This window comes from Lates calcarifer, linkage group LG5 (genome assembly GCF_001640805.2).
Source record: "Lates calcarifer isolate ASB-BC8 linkage group LG5, TLL_Latcal_v3, whole genome shotgun sequence".
Taxonomy (NCBI): domain Eukaryota; kingdom Metazoa; phylum Chordata; class Actinopteri; family Centropomidae; genus Lates; species Lates calcarifer.
Genome location: NC_066837.1, coordinates 10,535,031 through 10,547,972, shown reverse-complemented (window position 1 = coordinate 10,547,972; position 12,942 = coordinate 10,535,031). Strand labels below are relative to the sequence as shown.

Below are 12,942 nucleotides of genomic sequence, written 5' to 3'. Positions count from 1 at the left end.
ATGATGCCATTTAATAAAAACATTATCAAACTTAATATAGGAAAAACAGTGACTCAGCACTTTATCTCACTGTTAATTACAGCATCACATCTCCTAATGAAAATCCACTGTGTGTGTGTGTTTGTCTAGCTTACTGAAAATTTTTTTTTTTTTTTTTTTTGTGTGTGTGTAATAAACAAGTCCTTTATTAAGAATCAAATTTACACCTGTTAGAGAAAACTGACTTGTGGATAACAAATAAGCTAGCTTCACACACACACACACACACACACACACACACACACAACTGCACATTCACGAAAAAACCCACTATATACTATATAAAAATAAAATTGTACACTGACCCTGAAACATACACATGCACACCCAAAGGACAATAAACAACAGAAAACAAAGCAAACAAAAAAACAATGCTTGGCTAAATTATAATCATTAATTAAATTCATTATCTTTTTGTGTTTTGTTGTCCCTCTGCCCCCATCTACTGTACCAATCCCAATTCCCACCACAAGAAAGGACGTGTATGATTGTTCAAATGTTCCCTCATTAATATACACTGATATTTACCACCTTTACAGTAGTTAATGTCTTTAGACAGCGATGGGATGAGAAAATTCAGAAAGGGTGGAACAAAACAACTGAGCACATCTTATTCTCTTTAAATCTCACACACATACAACAACCAGCAGTCACAGCAGGACGTGGAAATCAAATCACATGGCTGATTTTCTTTTTGTTTAGGAAAGAACGGAGATAATGATTTATTTTATTCAACCATAGACAAAGAAAAAAATAATCTGATTAAATAAAGCAAAGGTTCATGTCTTTGCTGAGAATGTGAAACAACAAACTCCTTAAAAAGTAAAAACGGTCAAAACCTGCAATTTTAATTTTATGATGTCATTGTCTTAGTAAATTTGCTGGAGAATTGAATCTTGGTATTAAAAACAGATTCCAGACTTATTCATATTATTATTATTATTATTGTTCATTTTGTTAGAACTTGCTGTATCTTATCAACATAAAGAAAGGGTGTGGGATTGTCTGAGGCATCTGAGCATAATACATGATCCTATATGTGTACTTCTAAAATCAAGACTGAATCAAGTAGAAAAAGACAAAGAAAGAAAGAGTAATTCTAGTTAAAAAAAATGGACTAAAGTTTTCATCATGATGCACTCCTCTAAATTGAAGAAATACAAAAAATTTAAAATAACCTTTATGAAGTAAAGTTTTGAGCATAGCGAGGGAAAGAAAACCAAAAAAAGAGAGGAAGTTAAGATGATGTCCTACCATTGTCGCTGTCTGACTTGTTCTCATGTTCGGTGTCAGTAAGAGTCAGCACTGAGTTGGACCGGCTGGACAGGCAGGAACTCCTCCCTGATGATTTGCCCAGACCGCCACGGCCCCACAGCCGCATGGCGCGCTCCGGTGACATCACAGCCTGACTGTCAGTATCCAGGTCCTGGGTTGTGCCAACTGAGAAACCACGGTGTGGCAGGCCCATCTCGGAACAGAACGCCAGGCCACGACGTGACGGTGGCTCGCAAATCCCCAGCTGTCGCAGACTGAAATGCTGACCTAAAACAGACGCAGATGGAGAGCCTGGAATTCTTCTAAAATTTGAATATGTTATTACACATACTAATGACTGTACAAGCACCTGTTTCACTTCAAATTAATGTTAGTTACTATAGATATTAAGAATAACATATTCATGTTTTATGTTAAATTCATGTTTTACACCAACTGCATGAGATAGAAATTAGGCATGTTATAAATATATACCTTCAATATATTATACATTATAGACAAAATCAGGCCTGTGACTATTTTTCACTGGTGAATAGGAACACAAGTGAAAACTCCTTTTTTGTTTTTTTTTAAGAGTGTTCATATAGTAAAGCTTTGGAAGAAATGGTGACGTTCGAGCTGAAAAATGTCCATCACAGTTTCCAGAAGTGAAATCTTCAACTTGTTGTCTGTGACAACAAAAATCTGTAAGCCAAAGACATTCAATTTACAGTCTTGTAAAAGAGACACAGATGTGGAAACCCTCACATTTGTGAGGCTGGAAGAATATTTGGCATTTTTACTTGATAAATTATTAATTATGAATTAAGTGACTACATGTGTCATACATTACTGATCCCATATGAAGGCCTTACCATCGCAGACACAGCTGGTCTTGCATTACAGAGTGTGTGCATATCCAACAGAGAAGGTTACCCAGTCAGAACAGGAAAACACATACTGACAGCAGCCGCAACCCATACGGAGAGGCTGACTTAAAAACCTAAAAAACATTATTTCGTTGCTAAATAGAAGCCAAATCGAAGTAGAAACCCAGAGTGCAAAGTAGACAGAGAAGGTGAATACTTATTGACTAGATCCCTTAAATCCCACTTAATCGTTACAGGAGAAGAGACAGATTACAAGAGCTTTAAGCCTGGAGACTGTTCAGACATAAAATGAGAGCAACCTGGTGCAACTAAACCAGGATCTTTAATATAAATTTTATCATTTGTACAAAATGTGCATAGATTCTACTATACCATCTATACCATTTGTTCAGATCAAAATGAATAGACAAAGAATAGACAAAAAAGCATGAGTAAACGAGTGATTCGGCTTTCAGAAAGGAAAATGTTATATATATATATAGAATGAATTAATACCACACTGGTTATTTGTTTTACTAATTTATGTTTTACAAAAACAAAACAAAACAAAAAACTGAGCCAAAAAAACATGGAACAACACAGCAGTTTTTACATTCATATTTTGTCCAGTAAAATATTTTTTTTTGACTCCAGTTTATTGTTAATGACAGTGTTTACCATATTGAGACACAGGGGAATGAGGTGTAATTAAGTGTAATAATGCTGCGATGATTCTAAATAAATAAAAATTAATACTGCAAATGCAAAACATGAATTGAAAAGAGAAAACAGATTTAAATGAGCAAATATAATCAAAATGAGGTCCAGGGCTGAGTGCTGACCAGAACCAGAAAAAGAGAGCACATCACACCACCCACCAAGTCCTTACACTGGTGTAAACGGTCAGTTTCCATATTGATTTTAAGATTATTTTGCTTCTTTTCAAAGAGCTTTATTGTCTTGCACCAGTGTATTTGTCTGACACGCTGACAGCGTATGAACCAGTACGGCCCCTTAGGTCCTCTGGCCCCAGCCTGTTCCAAAGTCTAGAACTAAAACCTGGGGTGAGGTAGCCTTTAGCGTTTATGCTCTGAGCCACTGGAGCTGTTCTGAGAGAAACTGGAAGTGTTGAAATCTTTAAACCTAAATGTTTTTTACTTACTTTATAATATGCTGTACATTTTATTCTATTTTATTGGATATTTATTATTATTAAATGTTGTTTCTGCCCTTTTGTCTACTAATTTGTTTAATAAATAAATATCTTAACCATTTGTTTTTATCCAGCTATTTTTTCCAGTTATTATAATACCAGCGTTTTTATTGGGTTTGTCTTTTTAATCTAAACCTGTTCTGTCTTATTATCATCTTATCAATTTGTGAAGCACTGTGAACTGTACTAACCTGTATGAAAGGTGCTATACAAATAAAATTAAAAGTTTAGATTGATTAATGAAATACATCTGCCAGAAAAATGTCAGTAATTGACTTGTTACCTGTTAGTATCATACAATACTGTATACTTCCAATAAAATTAGGGATACTCTATAGATGCAGAGCTGTAGGCCTTTTAGTGATTGCATGCATCTAACGTGGTTTTTGTTTTCTTTGTACCCACAAAAACTTAATGAGTGTTTAAAAGGGCTTCTGTTTCTTTATTTCCATTTGTCTGTAATATATGAAAGCATGCAAACTGAGCAAAGTATTTCATGAGTGGATTACATATTCAGAATACTTTTTTCATTAAATTTAATATTTCATCAGGAGTAACTATTTCACATCAATTGGAAATGGGCTAAAATCAGGTTCAAATAACATGTCTGATAATCCTTTAAAATATAAATGAAAAGAAGACAAACAAATTATCTGTAAAATCTCAGTATGTGCCTCTTCATTTTTAATCAGCAAATGAAAAGGGAAATTATAAAAGCTTTCTCTAATTAATGGCACAACAAGAGATAACAAATACTGCTGTTCAATTAAAAGTTATATTAATTTTAAATTAGCTCCAATTAGGCCAGCAGTGAAAACGAAGGTGATAAGATGATTGAGTAATTATGATTTTTTTCATTTCTCAAATATTGACGCTGTGTTAATTGGAGCTGGAGAACAATGGATGCAATCTGTGCTTAAGCATTTTTTTCTTTTAATGTGCTATTTTTACCCTCCTCTCTGTTTCTGTCACAAGACTTATATGTGTCACTTTCAATAGTTCATTCTAGCCTTCATCAGACATCCTTTATATTTAACATACCTATAACATTGCCTTCTGCTCCCCCATCTCATTTTGGATTATTAATGTTTTATCCACATGAAAGCCGTAAACAAACACATGCCCAAGCACCAAATAACAGAATACCAAAACTGCCTATCACTCTCACCTTGTCTGTTATAGTCATCCTGTTCACGGCGAACCATGTCCTTGTGTCCCTTGGTCGTCCCGTACAGTAACCTGTCAACAACCGAGGACAAAAGTCGTCACATTACTATAATAAAAGATAGCCGCTGATTTTTTTACCGAAAAATCACTAGTTGCTTTAGTAAAATTGATGATCATGCCACTGAGAATAAGGCAGACCTACGATGGCTAAATCGTTTAAAGTATGACTAAGTTCAAACTATATTGATTCAACAATCAATCTCAATCCTTCTAAGAGATCAAAAACTGTAGCTACTGGTTCTTTTCTGAGATTATCAGCAGATATGACTGTATCAAAACCTGCTGCATCACATTTGTGGAAATGTGTTTTAGTAATTTTTGTGTGTGTTTATTCAAAATAATGACATCTGAAGACATGTTTTGGTGTTCTACAAATCTATGACATAAGTCTAATATTATGCAATGTGTCAAATAAAATGGAACATCACGTATAACGTGTGCAATCCCAGTTCTAACCTGGTCTGGTCTTGGTGCTGGTCAAAGGCCTTGAGTGTTTCACTGGAGGAGTAGGACTTCTGAGTGGGGACCCGGAGTCCCTGAGAGCCAATAGCACAGTCTTCACTGTCCCCTGATGATCCTGGAGATAGACGTACATGAGCAGATAACAGACACAGACACACAGACAGAGACAGACAGACACACACACACACACACACACACACACACACAAAATCAAAACACATTCACATTTTGTTTCCTACCCTATAAGGTGAATACATATAAGAAGGTCGTGGAAACAGTGCCAGTGGACTCTGCTGGGAGTCATATTGATTGGACAGGTTGCCATTATCATTTGTTCCCTTAACAGACATAATGGTCCAGACTAAATAGGGTGCTTCTCACTTCCCACACTCATGTCTTAGCTTCAGCGAAACAAAGATGGAGGAATTGTATTCACAGAACGGGACATTGTCATTCCCTCTGGCATCATATTTGAGACTGCCACTGCTCATGATGCACAGCAAATCAACTCTCAAATGTGTACAAACATTTAACAGTAAGAGAGGAAAAAAACACATGGTGCCTGTTGCCACTGCTTCTCCAACACTTAGATATATGGAGCATCAGGGTGTCACAGAATGTGACTGATTATTACTGCAAGAACAGACCACATGTGAGGGAGGGATAAAAACAACAGTAAATATCCTGAGTGAAATCATAGCCTAAACTGAGGAGTCAGGCTGACACCCTTTGCACAACCAGAATGACATTATGGGACTACTAATGATAAATCGTGACTATCTGGACTGTAACTGTATATTTTTTCTGTATGAGCTAAGATGAACTTGTAATGGGAAATAAGACAAGAGGAAGACAGGAAAGAGCCAGTTGGCTTATGCAGATGAAATAAAGAAAGCTGCACAGAATGTTTTCATGATTCATTGCCTGATTCAGATTCTACACACGTAATATGTTTTTTAATTTTATGAATAAAATTGAACAATGTTACTCTGCTGCTACCATTCCTGTTTCTAGAGTTCTTTTGCCTACAGTATTACAAATCATGCCAAGTTATTTATAATATAGAAAAGGTGTTTCGACCACAGCACCCACTCCTTTCACTGTCCCATCAGATCAGCTGACCTGATCTGAGCTTTTCATCTTGTGTGAGACACATGTAAGGTGCTTGAACATCCTTGAAAATAGCAGACGACGATCAGTTTCCAGGTTAGCTGTGCTTTTCCTTTGCTTCCAGGATGTCATTCCAACTTTAAAAGAACAACATGCCCAAATAGTTCAATGACTTTGGCCTAAAGTTCCATCTTAAAGGGGTCTTTAAAGAGAATCATCTCTCTGTAACTCTCTCATTCAGTGCCGGGAAGGCTGTAAACACTGATCACCTCCAGATGTGGAGCCTTGCAGGTATGTGTCTCTGCTTGGTCTATAAATCAAAAGCTGTGTGGCCAGTGTCTTTCATAAGCACATCATCCAAATATCTGACAAGAAAGCACTGATCAATGATCAGGAGGAACCACACATTTATTTGGAAAATGTTCATGTTGTTTTTGTTCCAGTTGTGTGAACATCAGATATCAATACAGTTCCGGTCATTATTCACACCTAACACAAATAACAAGTTTCTGTGAGAGCAAGTGCATGATTTTCTTGTTGAGGGGGCAGTTTGAATGGCTGCAGAATGATTCTTACTATCCTGCTGTCCAAAGTGCAGTGAAGCCCTGCAAGCCAATATTCTGTGGCTCTTGGGGATATGTTCAAAAGTTGTAGGTTGCTCTATGGAGGACTGATTTCTCAGCAGATGGACTAAGTACAGCCTCAGGCCAGCTAGAAAATTCACCCAGGACCGCTCTCATGTACTACACAATGCATATCAACTACTGCCTTGTGGGAAGCACTACTAGCAATATAACTTCTGAGAGTTTCTCCCATCTCCACATGGGATTTCTGCTCAGCTAGAGTGACCATCAGGTTCTTGGTAACCTCTGTTAGCAAGGCCCTCCTCCCCTCATTGCTCAGTTTGTCTGGGCGACCAGCCCTAGGAAAAGTTTGTTTCAAAGTTCTTCTTCTTTTTGTAGCCTACTCCAGATCTGTGCCTTCACACAATCCTGTCTCTGAGCTCTGCAAGCGGTTCCTTCTTCCCCATGGTGTGGTTTTTGCTCTGATATCATTAACAGCTGTGAGACCTTATATACACAGATTTGAGTCTTTCCAAATCATGTCCAGTGTCAATTAAATTTACCACTGGCTGACTCCAATCAAAGTGGAGAAACGTCTCTAAGATGATGAACAGAAATGGGAAGAACCTGGTATATGATATTTCAGTTTTTCCTTTTTAATAAATTTGCAAAGAAATTTTTAAAAATTCTGCTTTCACTTTGTGATTATGGGGTATTGAGTATAGACTGATGAGGGAAATGTTTATTTATTTATTTTAGCGTAAAGGTGCGACATAATAAAATGTCAGGAAAGTAAAAGGGGTCTGAATACTTTCTGAATGCATTGTATTTGTGGCCACGGCTTCCTCAGGCTGAGATTCAGGGTGTTATCCATTATGATGTTGTCGCTGTGTGAGCACTGAGCAGTGCCTGCCCTTTTGCACATGCAGTGGAGGTTAAGTGTGTGGTGGTGGCAGCCTGATGAATGTACTGCCTGAGCACGGTGTCTCAATAGTCAGGATGAAAGAAAAAGGGTGTGGGGCTGGTCAAAGGGTGTTCAATTACAGTACAAAAGCAACACTAATAGATAAATAAATAAATAAATAAATAATTATCTTCACTAAAAATACAAATAAGTGAGCAAAATAAATGAATGATGAGCTATCTGAAATATCTCACCAGTATATGGTCCCTCCTTGTCCTTGCGGCCCTTGGTGAGCGAGCAATATGGACGTCGCTCTTTCACTTCCATGATGCCTCTGCTTGTGCTGGAGGCAAACATACAGGCATGCTGCTGTACAGCTGCATAGACAGAAAGACAGATGCACAGACAGACAGAAAGACAGGGAGAGATAAAGGATGAAGTCAGAGAGGAAGAGTCAGAGTGTAGACAAAAAAAGGGGTAGTTAGTGACTAAGTCAGAGTGAGTATGTAATAACAAGATTTCATCCTACAATGACTTAAATTTTAAAACATCAAATGTATGTTAACAATTACAACAATGTATACATATGTATGTACATTATATCCTGTGCTGACCATCACCATCTACAGTGTGTTACTGTGTGAATTTGTGTGTGATTGCACTAAAACTCTGATGAGCAGCATCACGCTCAGTTGTTGTGTTCACTCCCATTGGTTAACAAGAACACCAAAGAGCCACAGTCTGTGAGCCACACACATCCAGTGTGTTCATAAAAAGGTTCACACAAAGAGGGACAAAGAAGTAGAGGCAAGTTTATATTAGGCTAGAAAGAAATATTGATTTGTAGGTTCATTTAATTAATGGTGAGACATTCATATTGTGTTGTATGCTCTTCATTTGGTTCATTAATGCTTCTCCTGTAAATTGATTGTTCATTCAAACATTTAATGTAGTTTCCACATCCACTGAACAGTGAACCCACCTCAGAGATTTTCATTAGCATGAAGGTTAAAAAGATACCCTCATGTCCTTTAGTATAAACCACATGTACCTGTATGCATTGCTGCTCTGACATATGCTTCTGTTCATCAAAGCACGCTGCCACACTGCTAAGTGCCCTCCATGTATCAAGTAATGGCATTATTCTGAATGTAGATGAACATTCGCACTGTCATCGCACTGTTACGCTTGATGGTAGCCTGTTTTATCCCTCATATGAACCTGTCCTCAAGCTGTCAGGTTGCTACTGTCATTCGCCTCAGGAGATATTTTACTGTCTAAAACTGACCTCCAAAACCGTGGAAAAGAGTCAACCTGCATAAGCTGTGCTCATATCCTGGAAAGTGTTGCAGTCATTCATACTTTCTTTGAGTAAAGGAAAACAGGAGAGCAAGTGATGCTGTCTGCACAATTCTGATGAGTAAAAGTGTTACAGTGTGATGTACAGATTGGTAGATTTATACAACAGGGTTGAAATGATACTGGCATCTCACAGTTCTGTAAAATATGTGACCAAGCTTGAGGGGTAATAACCTGTCAGAGCTCTTTATTCCTCCTGATAAAATATGCAAAAACTGTTTCCAGTTTCAGTGGACTGAGACACATATCATCATTCTTAGTTTTTATAACACTTTTTTCTTACAGATGTAATTTTAAAATGCATAGATGAGAATATCACTATTCACAAGTTTCCAATATCTTTGTCGTCCTCAAATCAGGTTTTACATCCTCAGGGAAACCAACATTACTGTATATTTCTCACCTAAGAAGCTTTTTTTTGGTTTGTTCTGTTTTGATTTATAATAACATTATAATATAAATGCATGTAACTTAATTGTGCTATCTGGCATTTCATGTACAATACAAAAACACAGGTGAGTGGGTGGATTTGCAGCATACTCCTCTTCCCATATAAACCATTCTCTAATCACTTCACTCTCCGCTGCTCCCCGATCACTCTCTGCTTACGCCAACACAAGTCAACAGCTCTCCATAGATATGGTGAACTACCCTTTAGTTGTCTAATACAACACATAGTAGAACATAAAAATGCATACAAAGTTGATGAAAAACAGGTGGAGAGAGGCAAACAGATGAAAGTCTCAATTAATCAATTAATTGTTTAGGTAATTTATAATGCAAATATCTCAAACGTCCTGTGTTCCCACAATCTCAAATGTAAGGATTTGTAGGGTTTTTTTTTTCTGTTTCATATCATAATAAAGTGGATATCCTTTTTTTTGTCAGACAAAAAATAAACAGTGATGTGATGGGAATGTTTCAATTTTCTGACTTTTTGGCAATTTATAAGTTAATTAAAAAACAATACATTAAAGTGTATTTGCAGCTCTTTTTTTACTTAAATACTGCACAGTGTCAAGAATGACAGCACATACCCATACAGTCAGTTCAGGCTGTTTTCGGCCAGAGGACATTAGTAGCAAAAGCACTTATACAGTCAAGTTTGTGAAACTATATCACTATGTCAAACTATGTTAATGTGAATATGGACTGGAGATGGACACAAGAAGAATCTAAAGGTTATCTTTGGATTACAGCAATGTAGCCTTGGTGCAGAATTGCTGATTGTCGGGATAGATGCCATGCCTGCTGGTTTTTATGCTGCTCTTCATATAGTAAGGTAGGACTGATCCTGAGATGGGACAGTAAGCTGAGGACTTGGACCCACAGGATGTCAGCAGTTCTTTAAGTAATGTGTACCTATCTGGACAGACACAGTCATCTGCTACTGTCAGTGGGGAGTTTTACAGTGACAGCTTAGCATGAGTCTTGGTACGAAGGGCAGCATATCACCTGTTAGCAGCTCAAATACAAAAACATGAATGTTGGCCTTCGGAATGGGTCCGGCTTTTTTTTGAGAGATGGATAGACAGATAAGAAAGAGGTGAGAAAAAGGCAGACCACACAGAAACCTGAACATGACACAAGAGGTGTGGATGGCACAGTTTCAAAAAGACAGGTATGACAAAATGTGTGGCAATATTATTTTTGACTTTCTTGACAATAGATTGTATTCAATATTGAACACTGAGACCAGCCACAGACAAGAAAGATCCCAGAGAAAGTGTGAAGAGAGAGCCCATTGCAAGAAGAGATATAAAGAGAGGTTGAGCAAGGCTGAGAGACAGGGGTAAGCAAAGAAAGCTAGTCGTGGTCAGACAGCTTTATAAGCCATCAACTTAATCTGAGACCCTGAGCCTTAAATCCCCTACCTTCTGGACATACATGCATGTGTGTATGTTTGTTTGTGTGCTTGGACTGCGATGCACTTAACTGTCCAGAGTATTTGGTTTGTGCATTCCCTTCTACTCTTTTTTTACATAACTAAATCTTGCAGCAGGGAGAATTAATCTCATTTTGTATAATCTAAAGCTGTTATGGAGTACTTAGTGACCCTAATCATTCACTTACCACATGGTCTTATTTCTGTTCTGAATAATGTGTCTATGCTAGCAGAGCAGGAGTTTTGTTTCACACTTGTGCCTCAAGGGTCAATCCGTAGGTCCAATTTTGTTTTCATTATATATGCTTCCCCTTGGATGATGTCATCCACAGACATGGTATTTCTTTTCACTGTTATGCAGACGACACTCAATTGTACCTCTTAACTTCCTGTAAAGCACTTTTAACGCACTTTGAAACCATGGTTTGAAAAGTGCTCTATAAATAAATGTTATTGTTGTTAGTGACAGTATTTGATCCAGTGGGATTTTCATGCTATGACATACATTTCTTCTCAAAATGTTTGATCTTTTTATAAAAAAAAGTGCTAAAGAATTCAACCCTGGCCTTTAATGAGTCTCTAACACCACTGGCTAAATCATCACTTCCTGCAGCTGTTTCACAGATTAGAGGGGGAGATGAGTTCTCTGATGTTGGTTCTTTGAAGAAACATTTTGGGTGCTTTACTGATGTATAAATAATTACTCACTGTTGGTTCCTGTCTTAAATACCTAAATTAAATGAAAGGGTGTGGGCACTGGTGGAAAACCTTCCTTGTCAAATAAATACTGACCTTGGATTGAATATCAAATGACCCTTTCAACTTGGGCTGTTTGCTCTGTATTTACTCTTATTTACAGGATTAAAGGTTTTACACAATATGTCATTATTAGTTTAGAGCCATGTCAAGGTATTCTTGACAATGTAATAAAAGTGTAAGACAATAACAACAATTAAACAAAGCCAACCTTCACGAATTTCATGAACACGTTTATGGCAAATTGACATATGTTTATAACACTTTTCTAGTCTTAACTACTACTCAAAGCACTTTACACGTCATATTTGCCCATTCACGCCTGATGGCACAGATTTGGGGTTCAGTATCTTGCTCAAGGACACTTCAAAATTGGAGGTGCTGGGGACTGAACCACCCTCCTTACAGTTAGTGGACCACCTGCACTACTCCCTGAGCCACATTACGACATTTAAGTGTTCTAGTTTGACTGAATTGTGACTCTGAGAATTGCACGTCTTCTTTCTATTGCAAAATGCCAGGAATTTGTGTTATCGAAGCTCTGACAAAGCAAAGCAAAGTGAATGAAAAAATAAAATGCTGCTCTTATCAGTTAGATGAATAGGAAGCACACGAAGTTGATCAGTTGACCTTGTAAGACACAGCTTGATTTGAAACTGGAACAATTCCACTTTGGCCTTGCTTGTAAACAGGACCTAAAAAGCACAGGTTCTATTATTCTGTGTTTGTTTTGTTCATAGCACAGCTGCTGTTCTGGCTGAATACCATACCTAAGTGGAGGGACTGAACTCATTTTGTTCATTTGCCAATGCCACAAGTCCAACATACAAACCACAGAAATCTACACCTGTGCTACATAAAACTGTCCATGAACTAAGATTATGAACATACTTGCCTCTATGTGTTTGTGAATATGACTGACTTGATCTTCTATTTCATTGTGTGTGTCTTTATGAGTAACTAAATGTGAGAATACCGTGCATATTTGTGGACATAGAACCAAATGCTGCTGCTGCCTCTATTAATCACCCTGCTATTGATTTTTACATGCAGTGAACTGCGCAGCTTCAAGGGCTCAGTGACATCCCACCCTCTTTCTTTTTTCAATCTCCTTTATCTCCTGGTTTCTATTCATATGTCTCATCTCTCTCTGTTTCCCAACTCCTCTCAAACATCATGAATGATGACTGGAAATTGGAAAGTGATAAACAGACAGATGTCTTTCTTTAACAGTAGAGTTTCCCATTCCCTTCATAAATTATCTCTGCATCTTAAATTATGTGATGAATGGACAAGATAAA

The 12,942-nt window shown here is 37.5% G+C and overlaps 1 protein-coding gene across 1 annotated transcript in view; it reads right to left on the bottom strand.

Moving 5' to 3' along the window:
• Positions 1-12,942, bottom strand: part of LOC108887372 (teneurin-3-like) — a 270,632-nt gene that overhangs the window by 202,150 nt on the left and 55,540 nt on the right. The window contains 4 exon segments of the mRNA XM_051070563.1: positions 1,294-1,581; positions 4,544-4,614; positions 5,059-5,179; positions 7,896-8,018. Of these exon segments, the coding sequence (XP_050926520.1) occupies positions 1,294-1,581; positions 4,544-4,614; positions 5,059-5,179; positions 7,896-7,998 (583 nt within the window). The 5' untranslated portion in view covers positions 7,999-8,018.